The following is a 24,328-nucleotide window of genomic DNA, read 5'->3' as shown; positions in this document are numbered from 1 at the left end:
AAGGCATGTGCCACTTTTTCAACATACATTTGATGTAATTTAGCAAACCACCATTTAAAATACAGAAGTCACTGAGAAATACTGTATATAAATTCTATTATCTTCTCTCTTGAATGAATAAGAAATAACAGTGTTGTTCCTGATTTGTGCCATATATTACTTATGCAAGACTTTGATGAGACACTAAACATTAACAGAAAAACTCAAAATATTTAGCCCTTACCATAGAGAATTCCTTATTTTAACTGTAGATATACTGAAATAATAAGAGTTCCATCACTTTCCTCACATGATACTTACCTGGTGAAAAAACATTATTTTCCACACTTGAACTAAAGTGAATAGATGTAAATGAAAAAAGTGATGCACTTTCCCCACCAAGGAACTTGCATGTGCCGATCTGATAAATGACAAGTTTTTCATACAGAGTACAAAGATGCCAAAATACCTAGTACTTTTTCTTCTGTGAAAAAGAAATTAGGGGAAAAAAATATCTAAAGACATCAAAAAGAAGGGCAAGTTACTTGAATGGAAGAAGGCATCCAGATGGATAACTGAGAATGGATAAGGAAGTTTATTCCTAAGAATAAATGAAGGAAAACAGACACCACCTTAAACTGCCCATGGCTACCTCCCAGTTTAAAAATGGGAAGAGTTGTCACAAACTCTGCCTATAGTAGGCTTTATCTCCTTTTCAAGTAATGTTAAATCCCAATTACATGCTCAGATGAATAGTTTTCAAACTTTCAAAAATAACCTATTTATATCCATTGGGAGTGATAATCTCTCAGCAATTGGAATGGCTTACTCAGAATGGCTGGCCACTCGAGTATTCTTGCTTGGAGAATTACATGTACAGAGGAGCTTGGCAGGCTACAAGTCCAGGGGTTGCAACGAGTCAGACACAACTGAGCAACACTTTTTTTTATACTTACTCTGACAGTATTGTTCAAATGGAACCATAAAACAGGTACAGAATGGGAATTAGAATGTGTCAAAAAAGGACTGGAACTACAATTGAATAAAACCCACTTACTCAAATATTTACTCCCCACAGTTAACCATTGATCTAAAGGCATGGATTAATTAAATTAAAATTGCAATTATTTCAAATTTTATCTGTGAGCAAAATTTGACCTTATACATAAAACTTGTTTTGCTGTAATTGTCCCATTGATGATAATGAACTAAAGAACTTTAAAAATACACTGTAACAGATTTTTCAGAAATAAAAAGGGAGTAAGAAAATATACTTTGTACTTGGAAGGACATACCACAGGCTTCTAACATTTAGCTAAAGAGACAATGAAAATTAATCTACAATGCTAATGAATACAAAATTTAATGTCATGCCTGTATTTCTCAGAAAGAAAGAAACTATAACTGGCTTACTCTACATTTTTAATGTTAAAAAAAAGTTAATGTTTTCCAATGAAATATTAAATTGCTACAGATTCACAGAATATACTTGTTATCTCTTGAATATTTTTGATAAAATTATATTATTGCCATTATTTTCAAATAATGATCTTCAAACTTCAGTCTAGATTAGAGTCACTAGTTAGTAATTATTTGAATAGAAAAATAGAAAATAAAGCTCCCAGAATGAAACTTCTTGAGTTCTGTTCCCTCTACTTGCTATGTAGTAGCTAGTATCTTTACCCAGGTACTAGCTGTGTGACCTGGGTCAAGTCAATTGACTGCTCTGACTCTTAGTTTCTTCATTTTCCTTTAAGAGCAGGTAGAACCTACTTCTTAGGGCTATTATGGGGAGTGAAAGAGATAACATCTAACAAATAGGAATCACTAATAATAGTAACTATAAATTTTAGTATAATGGTAATGCTTTAAACTGCATACATATATACTCTTACTTTTTGTCTGGCCTCTCAATTAAAATTTTTAAGTACTTCAAAAATTATATTTTTATGATCTTTCATAATTAATCTGACAGATTAACTTCAATTAATAATTTGATTAAAATAATAAAGATAAAATATCAATATTAGTAAATTATACATGTATGAAGACTCACAAAGTTTAAATATTTGTGCTTAAATTACTGCAAGAATATGGGATACATTCCAGAACTTAAAACATCTTCTATTACGCAGAAGAACTAATGTTAAATATACTTTCATTTTGTTTTTTATTTCTACATAAAAATCTAGAACACATATACTGTATCCATGCTTTAATTTCTTGGTTATAACTAAAATACTCCAAAATTAAGAATCTCATAAGAGTATTAATAAAATTCAATAATACCCAAACAAAAATTCTATATAAGAAAGTCAGTTATATTTGTAATGAATGTCCACCATGTGCCAGAAAGTACCAGAGAATTTTGACAAGATAGAGACAAGATAATAGTCTAGAAAAATCACAGGGAGGTAATTATTAGTCACCAGAAGTTAAATTCCTTCAAGTTCCAAAATTAATTGATGAGTTCAAGAATTAACGAGATTTTCTATCAGCAAGCATCTCCTTAACTGTTAACAGCAGATCACAAACATTTCAAAACTTTAGCTATTCATACATAAAGCAAGAATGCAGCAAGAGATATCCACCTGGATTTCCCCTCCACTGGTGAATTTTAGACATGAGATGCTTTTGTAGACAAATGGCAAGGAGAAAATCAATCAGATCCAATTTCAACAGCCTACTAAATTTCACAATATAACAATGGAAGAAACAATGTGTGTTACATAATTTACAAAAATGTCAAGATGTGTCGTAAATCTAAAGATAAAGCAGAACAACAGTATTCTGAGATAGAGAACATTATATTATATTGATGAGTTCACCAAATATTTGGCAGACACCAAATTTTATGTTAAGATGCTTGAATGCCTATCCCAAATTTATTTTCAAAACAGGAGACTCCAGAAAATAGCCACTGGGAGGATTTTGAGATTCTTGATAGAGAATAATTATAAGTTATGTATTTGGTTAAAAAATCCTACAGACTTAACTAAAATGGAATGCTCTAGGCAATTTAAAAAGAAATCAAAGATTCAATAATACCTGACTTAGCACAAACAAAAGGAAGAAAAACCTGATGTGAACTTCATAGAATCTCCTGCTTTCACAGAGAACTGGATAACAGTTACTATAGATATTGGATGTCATACTCCTCAAAGCAAAGTAAGTTATTTCCTTCGCAGATGCTATGGCTATATTTCATCTATTCTTCCTTTTTAAAGATTTTGTCATGTTAAACTGTTACTTACCATATGTTCGAAAGTTAATACCAATAAAAATTTAATAACCTTATATTTATAAAAAGGCTGTAACTTTTTAGAATTCACAAATTCTCCTTTTAAGAAAGAAGAATTTAATTTTTATGATTTTACTGTTACCTCCTTAAAAATAGAAGAGCATGATAGCAAGAATCAACATGGGTTTTTTTTCTTTATGTTTTGTGCACTGTTCTGGTAAAAGAAGCTTTAAAACACACTGGGTAAGAACATTTAAGATCTAGTCCCTTAGCAACTTTGAAGTATATATTAATATTAATAATTGTACACATGACACTATACAAAATGTAGGTTACATCTCAATTTTTAAAATGGAATGGGAATTCTGATGGCTTAGATGGTAAAGAATCTGCCTTCTATGCGAGAGACCTGGGTTTTATCCCTGGGTGGGGAAGATGCCCTGGAGAAGAAAATGGCTACCCACTCCAGTATTCTGGAGTGGACAGAGGAGCATGGCAGGCTACAGTCCATGGGATCTCAGAGAGTCAGACACAATTGAGCAACTAACACACCCACACAGTGGGAATTCTAAACAGATAACAACTCTTAAAAAGCACTTTACTATTTCTGAAGTGCTTTCAAATAATTACTATCACATTCCTAGCCTCATAACCTTTTCTAAAATAAATAGAAGAGTTATTTTCACTATCCCCATTTTATATTTGACAGTATGAAAGTTCCAGTTGACTAATCCAACATCTCCCAAGTAGTCACTGATAGAATTGAAACTTGAAATCAAGTTTCCAGACTGTTCTTATAAATCCGAGTTGTCTATAGATTAGTAAATCTCAGATAATAGCTACAATAGCAATGAAATACTTCTCTCAGAGAGTCAAAACAATTTCTTCTTGAAATAACATAATGATATTTTTGTGGAAAACAACTCCCAAAATTACACTTGATAAAGCCTTCAAAACTTAACTTTCATATATGTATTGAGAATTACAATTCCTTGCTAACTAATAAAAGTGAACTAGAGAAGAGAAGACAAAAATGTATTAGGTAATGTGACCCAATCGCAACTGCTTTATTCATCACAGCCATGTTCTTGAGATCTGAAAACATTCATTTCAACACTTGACAGCATATTAACAGTTTCAGTATTGTGGACTCCTGTTCAGTTTGCTATGGGCAAGAGACCATGCCTTTAGACAAGCTGGTGGATCGATTGGTCTTTGGTAGACTCTTAGTTTAAGACTCTTTAAGGCACTGATTTATGCACAATTGATCTGATCAGCCATGCAGTCAATGTGATTTATTAGCTAAGATGGCCAAAACCCTTTTTTCTCCTTTTTCATGCAGTAGTAATTCACCTCATTAGAGGTAGAATCATTATAGGAAGTTAGTGAAATAAGAAGTTGAACCTGCCAGCCTGACTCCTTATTTCCCCACAAACTATGAACCCACGAAACAGTAACAGCTGGTCGCTAAACTCAGAGCTTCTGTGCACACACGCGGAAGCCAGTGTACTCTCACTGTGGTTAGAGATGGATGAAGTGGATTATAGGTGGTTCTAACCTTCTTCCACTATGATACATTTCCAGAGAGCAAACTTGTCCATTTAGCTTCCTGAGAAACTCATTCATTTAGTTTCTAGTACTCTTGCCTGGAAAATCCCATGGATGGAGGAGCCTGGTAGGCTGAAGTCCCCGGGGTCGCTGCGAGCCGGACACGACTGAGCGGCTTCGCTTTCACTTTTCACTTTCATGCACTGGAGAAGGAAATGGCAACCCACTCCAGTGTCCTTGCCTGGAGAATCCCAGGGTCGGGGGAGCCTGGTGGGCTGCCGTCTATGGGGTCGCACAGAGTCGGACACGACTGAAGCGACTTAGCAGCAGCAGTAGCAGCAGCAGCAGCACACATTTTTGTCTTTATTTAACCACAGTAAGACAAATGACTTGTATTATTTTGTAATTACGGTGTTTAACTAAACATAGGACTGGCAATGTGTATAACAGGGGTTGTCAACCTACAGTATACATGTGGATGCATGTGTACACACACACACACACACACACACACACTCCCAATGTTACAGGAAATCCGATTCTGAATAATTCACCTATGGGCAAAATACACATTTGTATTTGCCAAACACTTAGATTTTTCTATAATATTTGGAGGGAAAGTGTCTATAGATTTTATTTGTACAAGAGCTCCTTTCCTCTCTTTAAGCTCTATCCCCCAGCCAGATCCTTAATCCTAAGGTTCCACTGACCACTGATTACCTCCTTAAATATTTGTAGTTGTTCAGTTGCTAAGTCATATCCAACTCTTTGGGACACCATGAACTGCAGCACATCAGGCTTCCCTGTCCTCCATTATCTCCTGGTGTTTGCTCAAACTCATGTCCATTAAGTCAGTGATGCCATTTAAGCATCTCATCCTCTGTCACCCCCTTCTCCTCCTGCCCTCAATCTTTTCCATTGGGTAAGATACAGTCATTCCATGAGATGGTTCTGTTTTAGAACAGAGTATTGACTCACCATCATCTCTTCTTCCATTTAATATGCTACTGAGAGCTCAAAACTTTAGTTGCCTCACCCATGCATTTCCATTTGACTTGGTAGAAATTCCACATATCACAGTGATTTCAGGGGATGGGAGCTGCTCCCTCATTTCTTATCCTTCTTGAAAAGAATAAACACCCTGCCACTTCCCTGCCTGCCCTCACCCACACTATGATGGTGATAAATGAAAATGCAATACTCTAAAACTAAAGATCTGATAGCCACACATCAGAGTGATTAGGCAGTACCACAATGTTTTGAGATGGTCCATTTTTTCACTATGTGCTATACAAATTGTGAATAGCTTTGATTTAAAAACCCAGATTTGCTTAAACCCCAGTTATGTAATTTCTGTACAAAAGTCTACTACGAGCTATACCTTTGATTCACTTGGACGAATGGCTCCTTAATAAAGTGATGAATGAGTGCACACTTTTTATGCTGGTCCTGAACACTGTTTCGGTAAGACAAGCTTTAAAATAAAGCAAAGAACAAGGTAAGCTACAAAACATATGAATGTTTTTATAACTCTCACAGAAACTACAGCCCCACCTGTCCTTATTATTACTAACAGCGATGTCAAAATGCCAACAAATTTAGCTACTGAACCAGTTCAAAAGAAACACAATATGCTGTGTATGGATGAATTTGTGGGACTGCATATTTGTAACCATGGGCTTTCCAGGTGGCATTAGTGCTAAAGAACCCACCTGTCAACGAGGAGACATTAGAGTCTTGAGTTCAACCCCAGGATCAAGAAGACCTTCTGGAGAAAGGCATGACAACCCAATCCAGTATTCTTGCCTGGAGAATCCCATGGACAAAGAAGCCTGGTGGACTAAAGTCCAGAGGGTCACACAGTGTTGGACACAACTGAAGCGACTTAGCATGGCATAGCATATTTGTAACCACATATTGAAAAGCAGAAACCTTTACTGAAAGAATCTCAGATAAAAAATTTGCAATGTCAAAAGCACATCAGTAAGACAAAATATAACTGGGGACCTGGAATTCTTATTCTCATTTAATATTTGGGGCTAACTTATCTAAACTTTTCTTTACTCTTCCCTATTAGTAGAGATTAGTTGAAAACACACAGATTTTCCTGATTTAGATTTTGTTTCAAAACTTTGGCTGAATTATTTTAATTATGGCTGTTGTTTAGTCTCTAAATCATATCCAACTCTTTGCAACCCCTGGTGGACTGTAGCTCACCACGCCCCTCTGTCCATGGAATTTCCCAGGCAAGAATATGGAGCTAGTTGCCATTTCCTTCTCCAGGGGATCTTCCCAGCCCAGGGATCAAACCCATGTCTCCTGCACTGGCAGACATATCTTTTACCACTGAGCCACCAAGGAAGTCCCATTTTGATAATTACCTACTTATTAAGAGAGTTAAAAATTCATGTTTATAATACAATTTTAAATTTACATTGTAATTTACGTTTGGTCTGTTGTAATAATATTAGTAAAATTCCATTGATTTAGAAATGTTCAATTTTCCAAATAAAACTTTGCCTAAGTTATTAATGGCTTAAAAGCATATTTTCTTTTCCTTTAGTTAACTGTATTTTTCTTAGCACCAGTTTTATAAATAGAGTAGGACACTCCAGGGAAAATATTGAGCTGTACCTAGTGGCTCTCTGGTTGTTGAAATCACTCACTCTTTAGACTTGTGAACCACAAAGCACCCACAGCTCAGCAAATCCCAGAATAGCGCATGCCATGTCATGTCTTACTGCTTTAACATAGTCTTCGAATACTATCCTCCCAATATAGCTAAGCTCAATATTGATGAGCATAGCAACAACTGATACCAGTCTACAGAATACAGTTCTGCCATAAACATATGCTGCTAATATTTAAAGAATACAAATTTATCTTAATTTGGAACTACTTGGGATAAATATTTTAGTTTGAGACCCCAAATGTTCTTACAATATTGTTTTGTGTAACTTTGTTCTAAAGTGAATGTATGTCTAGTAAAATTCCCAGTGGGCTTCTGCATTGGGTTAAACAGTGAATGTACAATCTCTGCCGAGTCAAACTACACACTTACATGGTGAGAGTGCCAATGAGTATGTTTCATCATACGTTCCTGGAAGCTGTCTGGCCAATAGGAGGGGTTTGAAACAGTTCCCTAATCACTGTTGAAATCACTGATAGTACTGTCTGTCCACACTATGACAGACAAAAGCTGAAATGTATTAAACATAGCAATCCATCATCCTGCAGATGGAAAGCAGGAGCCAGGCGAGTTCAGAGGCAGTGACTACCCGCTGCTTAACAAAGGCTGGAGTCCTGACAGTTCAGTCCCTTCCTACCTCCTCACTACCACCCCTCCATCTAAGATGAATGAGTGTAATCAATGAGGGAGAAAGCCTGCTGAGGACTTCAAATTCAAACATTGTTACATTTAAAGTGCTGCTTTTTCCCCCTAATCAGACCTGTTATTGGAACAGTTTTCTCCAAACATAAGGAGATAGGTATTTAAATAAATGAATTAAATGAATAAACTGTATATTCAAGAAAGCACAACCTTAGAAAATACTGCATTGGTATGCCATGAAGTTTGGAGAACCAGTTTTGAAATAAAGATTTGATACAAACATAAAGGAAGTTTTTTCCACAAGTCACTCAGTTAAGGTTACGTTTACATTGTTTGAAGCAACTTAATAGTGATGGTCTCTTTGAATGACCAGGGGTTGATTATCTTTAAATAAGCACCAAATAGAAATGAAATGCTATTTGCTAAAGTTTAGTTCATTTCACATACTTGCGTCTAATATGGGCATCTGAGTCACAAAATAGCCAAAGGGAGGGAAAAAACCCTCAACTGCTAACAGCACATTAACAAAGTGTAGAAATGAAAGACACTTTTCTTTGGATTTCAGCCTTGTCATTTCCAATTTTCTGCTCCTTGGACATGCTTGTATTCAAATTCTGGAACATCTATTCAGCATATCAATCCTAATTAGACAATCTGGGTCTGGAAAGGATGAGAGCTGGGTCATTTGCATAATTTAATCATAAATACTCAGTGATACATATTTCCAAATGCATTTGTACAATTATCTTTTCATCCTTGGGGCAATGGTATTAATATGATTAGGCAATATTTCTGGAAAAAACAGACAAGTATGCACTCTTTTTAACTGCAGCTTAGGGCGATATGAAAAATTAATTAATTTCTGAAGAAAATCAATTTCTCTACGTGACCACATTAGACATTGCTAAACCAAGACTCAGAAAGCTCTCTCAATCACTACATTTTATCAGATGCTTCCAAATTCTGATTAGTATGTGAAAAATTCAATAGAAAAACTAGTAATATATCAAAAAGTATCTTAAATTTTGAAGAGATCTGTCTACCTTTCATTTCAGGAATACTACCATGCTTTACTTTAATGCATTGTGATTTAACCAGTCAATGAAAAGCCTGTGCTTTTGGTGTGAACTTATCTTGAGTGATCTTTTATTAATGCACATTAACCAATTTCAAGGACAATAGGATAAAGTTACCTTTGAAATGCTTTCTGAAGCAATGGATTTATGTTTATTAAAAATAATCTTCACATGAGACTGTTTATTATGAAAAAAATTAGGTAAACAAATTTATCCCAAAGAGTACCATTGCTATAAGAAAAACATTTTAATACACTTAATAGAGATATAAGAACCCAGGTGGCTAATCTGATTTTTTTTAAAAGAGATTCAGCTTTGTATGTTGATTAGTACAAAAGAAAGAAGTCACATTTGTGAGTTTAAATGTGCTATTCTTCTCTTTTCAATCAAATGAAAAAGTAGAAATGCATGCAAATATTCAATATTCATTTAATTTGCATAAAGGTGCTTGAACAAATTTTTGATTCTAACAAGCTCATTTTTCATGCGTTTTGTCTTTCATCCTAATCTAGCATCTGTCATTCCTTTTTGAAGTTATTATCGGCCCAATTCCCTCTTGGACATGGTTGCTGGGTGACCGGTATCTTAGCACCCACTTTGACAGGAACAGATGTGAATCTGATCAAGAGATTTCCCAAGAGTACCTGAAATCACAAACAACTTTTGTGAAAAACAAACAGCATCCCTGTCATGGGCCCTTATTTAACCCACTCCCCAAAAGAAAGAGCAAAATAAGTATACCTCTGATCAAATAAACACCATTTGTATTTCATTTCCTAAACTTAGGAGAAAATAAACAAAAATCAATTCTATTTTCACACTGTTGAATTAGAGGAATCCAATTTAAATATCAACATCTCAAACACCCAGCTTGGATAGATATTTCCAGGTAAATACGAATTTACATTTCATGAACAATTTCACTAGAGTGCCTACTAAACAAAAAGAGGATTTATTATGAGGACAATTTAGGTGATAGAGGTATTTAAGAGAATCAAAGTCCAAAGACTTCCTGTATTAGGTATGATGTAAAATTCTATGAAACCTCAAGGATCACTCGACTTAAAGAGAATTACCTAAAATATAAAAGTTCCACCGCTCCTTTCATGCATTGTATAGCGAGATCTTTTAAGCTGTTTCTTTTTCTTTTCTGCAGTTCACTTGGTGCCCTATCAGTCATTATTGGAAATAGGGCTGCAAGTGCCACTGAACGACAAAGAAAGAAACTACACATTATCACCAGTTACAAAAGTCAGAAAAGGTTGCCTTTCCTAAACTAGGTTCTTTGTAAGATGCGATCAAGTCACATGATCTACCTCCTTTCCTTCTTTTCACAGTCAGGGAATGCGCAGAGCAACAGCCATGTCAAATCTCCATGAAACTAGTTGGGTCAAACTTTGAAATGAAAAGAAATATTTGTTGCCTTTAGAAATGTGACATCAGAGTGATCTTAGGAAACATCCAAACGATGGACTTAATTTTCGGCTTCATTCAAATGATGTGTGAAGGCAAGGCAGAAAAATGTTAGCTGACAGTGAAACTTAAATTTTTACCACATGACAGCCAATAAAAAATAATAAGCAACACATGTTTAAAACCCTAAATATTTTCTCCTTGATGATCACGACTTATGATATTAAGTGGAAGGCATACCTTCCACTGGAAATTTCTTTTTCCTCCAAACTCTAAGAACTGATTGTTATAATCATTCTTATTAGGAATTTTTATGTTTGCTCCTTGTTAATAAAGTAACTAATTATCCAAATGACTTTATTAATGCTAAGTGAAAAAAAAAAGTGAAAAGTCTTTGAAATTCTATTTTTTATTTTAGAAGGAACTTGCTAACCTCAATTTCAAAATCAATCATGGAATTATCTAGCCATTATAATGGTCATTTCGTATATGCGACTGGAGGGTATATATGTATATGTGTTGCTTTACCATTTATAAAATGTTTCTACATATACAAGATTGAGAGCAAGTTATTCCGGATGATGAAGTAGATTCTAAATCTAATGGTGGTCATTTAATGTTGCCAGTTATAAGCAAAGAGATATTATAATCCTACCATTTTATATTAGTTATCCATTTGCATACATGTGATATGGAAGTTTGATATTCCAGAAATTAAGCAAATGATTAACATCATTTTTCCAACTTAGGCCCAGTCCACATAACTAAAACAAAACTGGCTTTTATGTATGCAATTTGTCAGTGATCTCCTTCATTTGTTAATGCTAGTGGCAAAAGTAGCCTTCTGGAAACACTTTCAAGTGATCCAACTAAAAATAAAATAAGAACTTTAACTTTTTAAAATTTGAGTCTAATAGAAACATGTTCATATAAAAATCTGTATTCTGAAATGTAATCACAGGGAATAAATCCCTAGGAAAAAAGTTTTTTCACGTACTGGGACTAACTTTTCTGTGATAAGAAATTCATAAAAAATACAAGGTAACCGTTTTACTCTAGGATGCATATTCAAAAATTAGACATTTTACTTTAAAAAGTAGCATCTTAGTCACATGTGAAAACTTGAATAGCTGTAAAATTTTGATGGCACTTTGTCTTAACTGTGAAATGTCATTCATGAATAGTATTTTGTAAATTTCCTAAGAATATATAGTTACGAAATTTGGGAGCTAAACAGGTGTTAACAGAAAGAAAAATCAAATTTGACCCAGAAGGCTCCAATATTAAGGTTTGAATTGGGATCAGTTCATTCCTTTCCCATGGGGTAACTTGTATAAATGTAATTCTATGGTTTCATAAAAGCAGGTCAAGTTTCTATCCCTGGGGGTCTTTTGGCAATTTGAAGCATGGAAGCACTGTTCCTGGGCTACAAGTTCAAATCTGCATGTACTGTCAATAGTGTGAAGACAAAAAAAAAAAATCTGTCAAAAGAAGACATTATTCATCTTTGATTATAATACACATTTGTCAGAGCATTCTTAGAAGGTATGAATAAAGGTGTCAGAGGTCACAAGTCATAAAATATTTTGAAACAATTTTTACTAACTTATAAAAATATATGCATATAAGATGATGCAGAAAGGAATGTGAAATATTTTTACTTAAATAACTAAATGCAAAGATGAACTTCTTACCAAATGTTAATTTACAGTTACTATGTCCAAGTGTTTTTATTTTTATTTTTTAATTCTTCAAGCTTTAGATGAGGTAGTCTGTTAAGCAGTCACAATTTTATTAATATAAACTTCTTTCTACTTTGCAAAAAAAATGCATGCATGCCTGCACTTTTCTCAATGACGTAATGACTTGACAAATGCCATGGAATGATTGAGAAAGTAATGGATTTCAATTTCACTGGACCTCTACCAGGTGTTTTCAAAGACAATTACAGTCCACTGCAAGAAGTGGTAATACACATCTCCTTATGTAGACCTGCAGATTAACCCACTGACCTCATTCCTAACTCATCTCATTGATGGCAAAGCTTTTAGAAGAGCAATCTTTTTTTCTTAGATTATGAAATTGTTTTCCTATCATTTATCCACTGATTTTAAAGGATATGCTTGCTCTAAAGTGCAAGCAACAATGAAATAAACCAATAAAAGAAATAGTGTGATGACATCAAGCACTTTAAATGTTCTTCAATAATGTACAGATTCTAGTACCTAATAGTTTAATGTCAATTTCATACAAAAAAAATTATCAAGTATAAATATTTTTCATAGAGAATTAAAAGTATATTTTAGTTATCATAAAATATAGGTCTAGGAAAATCAAGTGTTTAATCACTATCTTAATCACCATATAATGTTGTATTTATAATTATATTTTAAAACATTCATATATAAACTGCATCTTTCACCCTAAATTAATTTTAAATACAGTTTTCTGTGGTCATTCACTAAAGTCAATTGGTTTTTCATGCGTCATCTTATATTAAATAAATTATAGAAAGCAAAATAAGCCGTTTTTATAATTTGCTTGTCCTCTGTCTCTATGGTCTACATGCCTTTTATGTGCGTGTGTGTGTGTACATACACATATACATATACGTAAACGTTTTTCTAACAAAGATATTATAATTACTTAAGCATAAGCACATAGACCACAAATGGGTTAAACTTAATACAAACAAAAACATCCATCACAAAGATTCCTAAAATACTGATAAAAATTTTACACTTGTTGCACACACAAGACCATCCATCCTAGTATAAAATGTGTGATTGGTGAGACTACAACTAAAAATGCTCCAAGTTATTCATTTAAAATCCAAAGACACTATTAAACTACAAACTGCCTCATTTAAGACATAAACATCATTTCCAAAATGTTAAGCTAAAAAAATCAAATATTTTAAATATAAAATAAGAATTAATACTGTAGACTACATCAGTATTTTAGCAGAGCTGTGATGGGTTCAAAGACTAGTTACAACTTCAGTGATTTGTTTAAACCTAAGCAAAATGTTTTTTTAAAAATAAGACTATGAATAAAATAGCTCACCTACTGTTGCTATTAATACAATTTCAGAAAACAATCAGCTTAAGATTTTAGCAAAACATTCCTCTGTTTGATGCGTGAAAATAACAACATATTTCTTAATTAACATATTCTTGAGATTTTTAATGACCTTTGCTTTAAAAATGACCATATTTCTCAAAATAAATTAGTAAGTTTTTACTAGAAATGCTTCTATGTGTTTCTATAAAATAATTCTCTGTCAGCTAGTACTCTTTCTTTCCTGATACATTTTCCTTGTCCTTGAAGAAAAGTCTTTCTTTTTTCTGTTGTGACTGGAGAGGTAATCTAATTATTTAGAAAGTTTTGATACCATATATAAATTCAAAGATAAGTTACACTGTGACTTTTAAATACTTCGTTTAACCCTCCGTTAATTTATTCTAAGGACAGGAAAACATTTCTCAATTCTTCAATGTTACTAACCAAAAGTAACCAATCTAATTTGCTGTCCATTTCACTATTTGCTTTGCGAAAAGCATGCTTGAAAAGCATACCCAATTTTTTGTCAAACATATACACTACCTTCAAACTGCACTGCATAAATCTACTTATAGTTAAATTATGATTATTCTCAAATTATAGTCAATAATTTCTATTTCCTGCAAGGAACATGCAATATACTCTAGGTTCTGTGTTCATCTTAGACAACAACACGTTTTAGATGCTTTAGTTAAAAGCCTTTTTTTTTTAATCATTACTCTCTGAAACTTTTTTTTAAGGCAACTGGCTATTCAGTGTGTTGCCATGCTGAAGAGTTTTAGACAGTTGAATATATTTTTAAGCAAAAAATATAAGACAAATTAAATACATAGTGAATTTTCCAGGTTAGTAAGACGTCTCTGACAACTTTCACTCAAGTCACGTATGTTTAAATGTGTAAAAGAATCCCAGCTTGATATCCTGAATCAACTCCAAACTAATATGAATCAGAAAGCAATAGGGCCACACCTTTAACAAAATTTAGTCGTTGAGCATTTGGATATCCTATTTAGAAAAACCTACACGCAAATTTTTCTAAATGAGTGACTTAGAATCCTCTTATCTTATAAAATAAGTCCAAATAAGAATACACAAGAAATTTAAAATGCACCTGGCTTGAGGTTTCTGATTTTGGATCAGATTGTGATTAGCATTATTCTCTATTTATGGTTATATGTACTTAATAATTAAAATAAATATGTACATTCAAGTTAGACAGGTATCTGTAATAGACACACTCAAAAAATTCTCAGAAACCTTCTCAAAGTAAATAGGTGCATCAAAATAAAATGATCCACCATTTAATCCAATAATAACTAATTACTAGACTTAAAATAATAACTAATTACTAGACAAACTATAAATATACTATCCCGGTATTCTGGTTTTCCAAAGAAATAATTTGGTAACCTAACTTCACTATTCTAATTGAGTCATTTCTATTCTGTGACATATTCTAAAAAGGAAATGTCAGCAATTAAGTTATTTAAAGGACAGCTAATGTAGCAAAAAATTATTTTTGATTGGAAATACTTCTGACCAATTGAAAAGAAGGCAAGTAAAGGAATTTGAGGACAATGTGGACTCACAGAGGCTCTGGTATGCAGAGATATATGAGATTTATGCAGATCAGAGCCTTTGATATTCCACTTACCTAAGCCCCATTTGGTGGGTTTTTTAAAAATTCAGGTTTTCTTCATTAAGAAGTAAATTACTGAATATAACAAATATAACAGAAAAGAGACTCCTTAATGTAGTCTCTAAGTCTGAAAATATAAATACAAATGTATTTTTAATGTATTCTTAGCTAGAATTTTTAGCTGCAGCAGTCACACACACAAACACAAACACACACACACACACACACACATGCCTGACCAATCACAGTACAGTAACTCAGTAGTTAAAAGAATGGCACATGCTAAGGTCATTCGATTCTCATAACAATTCAAACATAAAATGATAGAACTTAATATTAAATACATATTAAAGCATTCAAACAGTTTATATCAAGTTTGTCACAATTTTTGTTTATTTTAAAGGTATATAATGTCATGTGATTTCTCCCCCTGGTGAGCAATCTGAAAATTAAACCCTGGAAAGATTAAATTCAGGCAAAGTTGAACTTTTTAAAGAACCAAGTAATGAAGACCTTAAAACCAAAATATTTAGTGAAATCTAAAAGACTCACCTGTACTTATTCAGAAGGCATATTTCAAACTAAATTCCTCAGATAAAGATTCAAAGGGAGACATTTTACAACCTGTGAGAGTTTCATATCTTATTGTATTTTGTAATACATGTGTTCTATGTTGCTAACACAATGCAATTTAAATGATTATTTTATGTGATTAACAGAGGCAACTGTGTGAAACAATTTAGTAAAATAACTTGGAAAGATAAAATAGTACTCATTGACAGTCAAAGCACAAACTGTTCTTAAAATAACAACTACTCGGTTGCACATTAAGCTAATTTACAAATGCTACTTACATTCCAAAAACAAAACAGCAAATGAGAAACAATAAAGCGTATTATGTTTTCGTATGCTAGTGAATCACACATGGTAAATCACCAAAGAGAAGAGTTATTTATGCTCAAATCCAGCCAAGACTTTAATCAATATTGGGTGTCACATCTCAGGAGGCTGGGGGAGGTAGTGAGGCAAAAAGAAAGTGGCTAATATTGGTCTCAATAATTTATATGCAATTTCCGTGATATGTGGTAGATTAAGCAAAAAAAGAAAACCCAGCAGATTTAGACTAATAAAATGAAGTTTAAAAATTCTGTTTTACATGTAAATGCAAAAATTTTATGCACGAAAACCCTGAAAATCAGCCTATTTTGCAGTTTATTTTACATAATACTTGAAGCTTCACAAAATAAAATACTATATACAAATCAAATTAAGTGTCTCCCGGTATTAACTGTGGAACTCAGAAAGTAAACAAGCATGATCTTCATAACTACGTGCACTTTGTTACAATAATGAATATAATATTATTAGAGACCAACTCCAAGAGAAAAAAATAGCAGGTTTGAAAGATATTATCTAAATAACTCAAGAATTTGTATTTTGCAACATAATTTGATTAAGTAAGGTAAACCCAAGGTTAGAATACTCTTAGATTTTATTTATGTATTAGGCATTAATCTGGAATTGACTAATATTTAAAAAGCGTTCAGAAATAAGTGACAAGACTAAGCAAACTTTCACATTTTAGATCTTATTCTTCTAATTATGCTATTTTTTTTGAAATGTTATAAAACAAAACATTAGGCTTTATAGGAGCCATTAATCAACTATAATACAAAAAACTTCAAAAGCATAGTCTCTTTTCATTTGAAGTAATTTTTTTAATTTCTCTATGCCAAGTATCATAATTATCTGTGAGAAGTGAGTCTGTATTGTGTTGAAACTTTCTACACAGAGGCATAAAGGCATAACTCCGTGCAACTGAACAGCATGCATTGAAGGAAATGTTAAATAAATATTGCCATTTTTTGTTAAAAAAAACTTCTGACAAAAAGAAGCAAGCCAAGAATTAGAAAATAGTTTATACTTAATAGTTTATACTTCTTATACTAAACTTGCATTCATATATGACTACTGAACAAAAAAAGACATGTAAATTCTCTCAATTTGCTGTCCATAGATGGTATTGACTTTTAAGACAAAAGAATACTGTCTGTGAATAAATGTCTGATAAAACTAACTGGAATCTTTTCAAGTTAAAAACTCCACAAATCTAGGTCTATGTAGGACCCACATCACAAGCTGCTTTGCAAGATCTTGAGACAAAAATCATCTTCTGGCAATATGCAAAGAATAATTCATTTTCAAAAACAAAATAGAACCAAGTCACTTTTCATTACCTGAATTCACAGAAAATCGAATCCTAACCCAAATCTCCAAACAAGGAACTGACTCAGATAAACAGAGACGTGACCATCTCCATAATTACTTTTCTTTTGTTGTTGTTGTTTAATGGTTACCAGTTAATTAAGTGACCTCTGTTGCAACAGCCACGTTCATGCAACTCATGTTTAGTTTAAAAATAATAACTGGAGGAAGCTGATCAAGGTCAGACTTTGTCCTTTGACAACTTTTAAATATATTTTCTTACATTTTCTTTCATGTTTTGAAACCCCTATTTTATTTAGCTTTACTATCAAGGAGGTGACAGTCTCTGTTTCATCTCCTTGTGGTAATGACAGATGGCTTCAACATTTATTCTAGTGTTCATAGATAGCACACTAATGCAATAGCCCCAAGCAAATTAAATGCACGCCGAGTTTTTTTTTTTTTTACTAACTTACTGAGCCACTTCGAGCAAGTTTATGAACCTTTCTTTAACATCACTTTGGTTCCTCAGATTTCCTGGTATCTAGATGCTATTAAAAGACATAGTTAGATATATATTCTATAAAAAGTTGAGAGTGCTAAGATTTTATGTTTATTGCACACTATGTGTGTATTATTTCATATAGTTTGCCTTCTTGCACCGTTCTTTTTCTGCATAAATTATTCCTTTAGATAGTCTCTTAAGTAGCCAGAGTAGAAAGAAACAAGAATGAAAGAAATCAATATATGTAGGTGAATGAAAAAGGATCTTAATAGTAAGGGAATAAACTGGAATGAATGAAAAAGGATCTTAATAGTAAGGGAACAAACTGGACTTGAATGAACAGGATAAATTTAGTTTGGGAAATTCAAGATGAAAAATATTTTAGCTATTGCTTCCAATGTAAAGAAATAAGGCAATAACACTTGTAACTAACACTAAAAAGTAAGCATCACAATGCAAACTGTATTTTGGTGAGAGTTCAGTAATAAGTTTTCTATCTTCTTAGTCAATGGCAGAATTGGGAAACCTAGGTATATATCTGCAACTACACACCTTTTTCAGTATTGACATGTTATTTAGGCTTGAGAAAGTCCTGTAGTTGATAAAGAGATCAAAATGTAACAGTAAATCAACAAACATACCACATTTAACCTCAAATGGAGTTCTGGACTAACACATTTCATTGTAAAGTATTAAAACTTTAAAGTACTGATAAGATATTTTTGAAGGGATAAACGGTTTTACTAGATTTAACTTTCCTTGGTTCTGAAAGTTTTAACTCCAGAGGCTTTGTTAACCTCAGGGAAAAAAATAAATATTTTAAAATTCTTTCCTAGTAACTTTAAGAATATTCTCCAACCATATGGTGAGGACTTCAATTCCAAAACCTAAGCAGAAATTTGAGAAAAAAACAAAAGCATCAAGGAAATAATTGTAAGAAGTGTAACACTACCTATTTTAAATTGATTATAACTACGTAATCTTTGAAGCAGTTTTCTCCAGCATTTTTTTGTGAGTTATCTGAAATAGACATTAATTATCTAGTACAGTGTGTGCTGTGAGAAACACACAAAGAAGATTCAAGAGCAGAGTGGTTTGGTTACTAAAAAGAAAAAGAGCGCTTCACCAATTTACTGGATAGGTATTCTATCACAATCTTATTTTATCACAATCTTATCTGAACTGGCTTCAGATTTCAACCAGCATTCTTTATAACAACTCCGTAACAATTTTCTGCCCTGATTTAAACAGCTTTAGCAGTAGATTTTTGGCAAATATTTTATATTCTGTACACTCAAGGTCTCTAATTATCTCTGTAAATGACGTTTAGTGATCAAGATTCACTCTCAATCTTTACTGCCACCTGTCCATATTCTTGGGCACGCGCGCATACACTCGCGCCTGTTCAGCATTCACCGAAAAAGAGTAGAAACGAAGGTTTAAAATCCAGATAAACACCCATGCCCCCCATACAAAGAATGAAGTAAACACGGAAAAGAGTTTCTGGCTGGGTCAGGGTAGGACATTTACTGGATTGGAGTTGGAGCTTTCTTGTCTTAGTGTTCCCAGAGCACCAGCCTGAAGTCTTTCTCCAAGGAAGAAATAGCTAGGGGCTTTTCTACCCTCGTTTCCTTCTGGTCTAGTCCTGAGCCTCTCTCCTTCCCGGCTCAGTTTCCTTAGCTATACTAGGGGCACACATAAAAAGAAGTAAAACTCCGTTCCTCCTCCCAATCTTTAAACTTATTTGGAGGGTACCGAAGTTTCCGCACAAATTTTGCGCGCAGTTCCCACGCGCTCACTTCGAGAATCCAACTTTGCCTGCTTGCTTTAACTAGGCTTCTCTGAACTTTTCCCTCTGCAACCAACGGTGGGGACAAGACGGTACAACGGTGGGGACAAGAGTGGGTGGAAAAGATCACTTCTACCCCGAAACTGACAAGTTACCCCACTCCCGCCCCCTCTCGGTAGATCCTCCCCCATTGAGCGTTCATTAGCATAAAACTGGTCCCGCCGGGCTCAGGGTCCCGGGGCCTCCAGGGTTCGCGCGCTTTGCGGGACTGGGGGAGCCACGGCACCGGTATTCAGGTCCACAGAGCATCCCAGTGCAAAACCTGCACCTGTTCATTGCGTGAGCTACTAACCTTTAAAAAAAAGAAAGAAAGGAAAGAACAGTTTGGAGAGAAAGCGAGACAGCAAACTGCTGTCTTCCCTCCCCATGTCTCCAGTTCAGCCTCCAAGAGTCCCAAGCACCCAGTCACCTCCCCCAACGGCAGGAACATTGCCGGTCCCCTCGCGCCTGCCCCGGGCAAACGTACCCCTTTATCTTCTTTGCACACACACGCTCGCGCGCGCGCGCGCGCGCGGATACACCTACAGATGCGTGCACACACAGACCCCTCCCCTCCGCAGGCTTGCCCTCGGGTCTTCAGGGCTGAACTCAATGTGGGTCCCCCGGGATTACTCTGGCCTCTCGGCCTCTGGGACCGTCCCCCTCCCGACCTCCAAGTGACCCACTTCCTAGGCTACCTCGCGGGGCGCTCGCGCCCAGCGCGTCTTCCCGCTCCACGAACCCCGCGGGGCAGGGTTACGACCTCCCTCCGCCCCCAGGATCTAGCCCCGCGTCTCGGAGCAGCCGGGCGAGTGCCCGGCGCCTCGCGGTGTAACCCGGGTCCGAGGGAGCGCACACACACTGGCAGCAGCGCTGAAAGGGGTCCCCAGACGTCCGCTCAGCCCAGGAAGGGCGCTGTGGCCCCTAGAATGGCACCATCCACCTCCTAGTCGCCCAGTCCGCCCCGAGACTTGGGGTTCCCGCCAGCCATATCTGTCGAGCCCCCGCGTCCGGGCGAGCAAGGGGCGGACCTGGCCGGAAGAGCGCGATCTGGGCAGGGTGAGGTGCCAACTTCTCAGAGAGGTCGGGAGCGGCCGGCGAGCCCCGAGGAGAGGGATCAGAGGGCCGCGCTCGCCCGGGGCGCGCGGAGAGAACGGCGCCAGGCAGAGAGCGAGGGAAGGGCGAGGGGACCGGTTGGGAAAAGACCACAGGCGGCGGAGACTCCCTCCCCACCCCCACCGTCCCCCTGGCTCTTTACCTGGCGTTGGTGCAGTCATTGTAGAGGGTCTCGAAGTCCTTTCTGGAGATGAGTTTGCAGCGGTTCACTCCGGGCTGGATGGCGCCCAGTCCCCTCAGGATGCGAACCTGCTCCACATTGCACACCACCGGCGTGATCTCCAGCCGCTTCAGCTTGGTGTAGACCGTGTGCAAGCCCCCTACCAAGTGCTTCAGGAACAGGTCGAAAGCCTGGGGCAGGCAGATCAGCTCGCAGCCCTCCACCGTGAAGGAAGCCACTTTGGCCCCCCTCAGATCCACCATTTTGCACTCATTATTCTGGGGGGTGTTTTCCACTGGGGACGGGGTCGAGTACACGGGTTTGCCGGGGAGGGGGCCGCAGCTGCTGCTACTGCTACTGCTGCTGCTGCTGCTGCTGCTGCTGCTGCTACTGCTACTGCCGCCGCCGCCGGTGCTCGCGTTGATGGGGGTGCTGGAGGCGCCAACGCCGCCGCCGGCGCTGATGCTGCCGCCGCCGCCGCCGCCGCCGCCGCCGCCGCCCGCGGTCGCCAGGCTGGGGTTGCAGCCGCCGCCGCCGCCTCCGTTGCCCGCGCTGCCGCCGCCGCCGCCGCCGCCTCCGTTGCCCGCGCCGCCGCCGCCGCCGGTGGAGGTGACTGTGCCCGCCGCCGCCGCCGCCGCCGAGGCGATGGGCTCCGGCCGGAACAGAGTTGGCCCCGAGGACGCCGGGGGCCCGATGGACGGAGCCGGAGACGAGGTCGCAGAGGAGGTGGAGGTGGTGGTGCCGGAGGAGGAAGCAGACGTGGAGATCGGGGGCTGAGGGGGGACCAGCTGGGTCGGAGGGATCAAAGCCGCCGGCACTGCCATGGTCACATATAAGGGGGAAATAGAAGGAGGAGAAGCGAGGGGAAAAGTTGCCACACACACACCCCCGGGGAGGGCGAGGGAGGGAGAAACGGGGGGAGGGAGAAGGAGCTAGGGGGCCACAACCACCGCAACTCTGGGAGAGAAGAGAAGAGAAAGGGACGGAAGGGGGGAAAGGAGGCGAGGGTGAGAGAGCGAGCGAGCGCCAAAGGGGCGAGCGCGAGAGGCGCTCTGGAGAGAAACGCACAAAAGTGTCCCGCAAGTCGAAATGTGAGTCCTCTCCGGGGGCTGGGATCGGGGGCTGGTGGGGAGGGGGGACGCGCGGGGGCGGGCAGGGTCGGCTGTGGTTGTGTGGGTCCCGCTCTCTAGCACAAAGTTAAGGATGAAGGTGAAAAGGAGGAGGTTTGAAGGACTTGGGTTCTCCCTGGCAAGTACATTGATCAAAGATTGAGAGGGGAATGACAGAGAGAAAATGAGCTGAAAAGTGCAGGCTGCCGGCTGGACGAGTTGTTGTTGTCACACGGTGCAGAGGGGAGGAGCTCCGGAAACTTGAAATACCCTTTGAAGCCGCAAAAACCTCACTCACTAGTATTAACCCAAATTATCCAACCAGGAACTCGGAGCAGAGACTCCGAGAGCGCGAGACCCAGGGAAAGCAAGAGAGCGGGGGCGGGGGGGACGGGGAGGGGGGAGAATAAGGAAAGAAACTATGGGAGGGACCGCGAGGAAAAGCCGAGACCCAGAAGTGGCGATCGGAAAGAGAGAGCATCTACTTTTCTACTACCGTTAGATTGCATGTCTTAATATTCCATTTTGTCCGCGAAGACTCGTAATTTTTTCCAAAACCTTCTAAGCAATCGCCTGCCAACTTAAAGAGGAGCCAGAGCGCTCCGAGCTCTCCTTCAAGGGATTTAGGATGTATCTTGGCTTGTTTGTTTGTTTTTTTGGCAAGAGATATAAATGACTTCATGATTGTTAAGAAATTATTTTGAGGAAAATCCATATGAAGCAAAGCGTATGTTTTCTGTATCTGATTACTTTATCTGTCGACTCAACTATTTATTTGTTTAAAGGTAGCGAAAATTCCAGGAGAGTTTTCAAGTTGTGGGGGGAAAGTCAGTCTGAAATAGCTTAAGAATCATGGAATGCTCTATATTCAATTATTTCCTAATAGATTTTGAAAAGAAAGAAATGCTTGCTACAGAAATGTGGATTGTTCAGGATAACTTCACTTTCGCCCCAAAGGTCAAAAATGCCAATCATATAAAGAGAATTCGAAGAGATCAGGCACCCCTGAAGATTTAGAAAGTGGAGGGGGGGAAGGGAAGAATGCACTACTTTTTCTTACCTAAAACTCTATAAATAATTAACCTGCCTTGCATAGACGCCAACCATCTTCTCCTCCTTTAAGACCTAAGGCTAGCTGCTAATGTGCTATTTGAATAAATATATATATGTATGTATGTATATATATATATGTACACATATACTATATATGCACATATATTTGAAGACCATCATTGCATTTTGGGAAAGTCCTTCTCAATTTGCAGAAACATGTTTTGTAAATAATGAACAAAACAAAGCTCACTAGTTGACTTGTAAAGGCAGAAAGGGTAGCTATGCTTAAAATCGTTGGGCTGAGTTTAGGGTCACTCTCTTCCTCTTTGCTTTTCTTCCCTTTTCTAACTTGTTGCTTGGAAGTGCTATTTATTCAGAAATTTTAAGCAATCTCTGATTTGAGCACAAGTCAAGTCTGTTCTCTGTTTATATCACTAGGAATCTTAAATAATTAGGCTTTAAACCTGTCTGTACATGTTCATTAACATCACAAGATAGAAACAATGCTTTCGCATTTGACAGGTTTCAAAAATAAACTATTAGCATCGGATTCACAGTTTAGTATTGAAATTATTATCACATTTCTTTTTAACTTTTTAATTCTTTAACCCTTTTGAAGTCTACTGTCAAAAGGTAAAGGAAATATTTATAGAGAAATAGGGCACTATTGACTAATTTGTCTAAGTTTATACTAAACTTTTGGGGATAAAGCAGTTATATCAGGAGGCTTTCCTGGGTCATAAGAATTCAGAAAATTGATTGTTGCTAAAAAGTAGATTAACTTCTATAAGATAGCTAAAGTGTATACAGTTGTTTTGCCTAGTTAGCCAATGTAGTTTGATATATTCAGAAATAATTTATATCAATTTTTACTCTTCTTATCTGACTTCAGTTAAAAGTAGGGATTGGACACACATCACATAAATCAGAACGTTTCTTTAAGTGTTTAAGCCTGTTTTGGACAACAATACCTTTTTAAAAAAAATTCCAAATGACTGTGTTAATCAGTAGAGGTAAGGAAGAAGATATTAAGTCCTGAGAAGCTAATTTTATTTTGGAATT

The 24,328-nt window shown here is 37.0% G+C and overlaps 1 protein-coding gene across 2 annotated transcripts in view; it reads right to left on the bottom strand.

Annotated features, from left to right (window-relative positions):
- Positions 1-22,052, bottom strand: part of DACH1 (dachshund family transcription factor 1) — a 477,975-nt gene extending 455,923 nt beyond the window's left edge. For both annotated transcript variants that reach the window (XM_055426443.2, XM_088842679.1), the window contains exon 1: positions 21,087-22,052. In XM_055426443.2, coding sequence (XP_055282418.2) covers positions 21,087-21,928 — 842 coding nt within the window. In that variant the 5' untranslated portion in view covers positions 21,929-22,052. The remainder of the gene's footprint in view (positions 1-21,086) is intronic.
- Between the last annotated feature and the right edge of the window lie 2,276 nt (positions 22,053-24,328).

The sequence above is a fragment of the Moschus berezovskii genome, chromosome 13 (genome assembly GCF_049115385.1).
Source record: "Moschus berezovskii isolate FMDL1 chromosome 13, NW_MosBer_1.0, whole genome shotgun sequence".
NCBI lineage: Eukaryota > Metazoa > Chordata > Mammalia > Artiodactyla > Moschidae > Moschus > Moschus berezovskii.
Note: the sequence above shows the minus strand (reverse complement) of the source record. Positions and strands in the feature narration are given on the sequence as shown.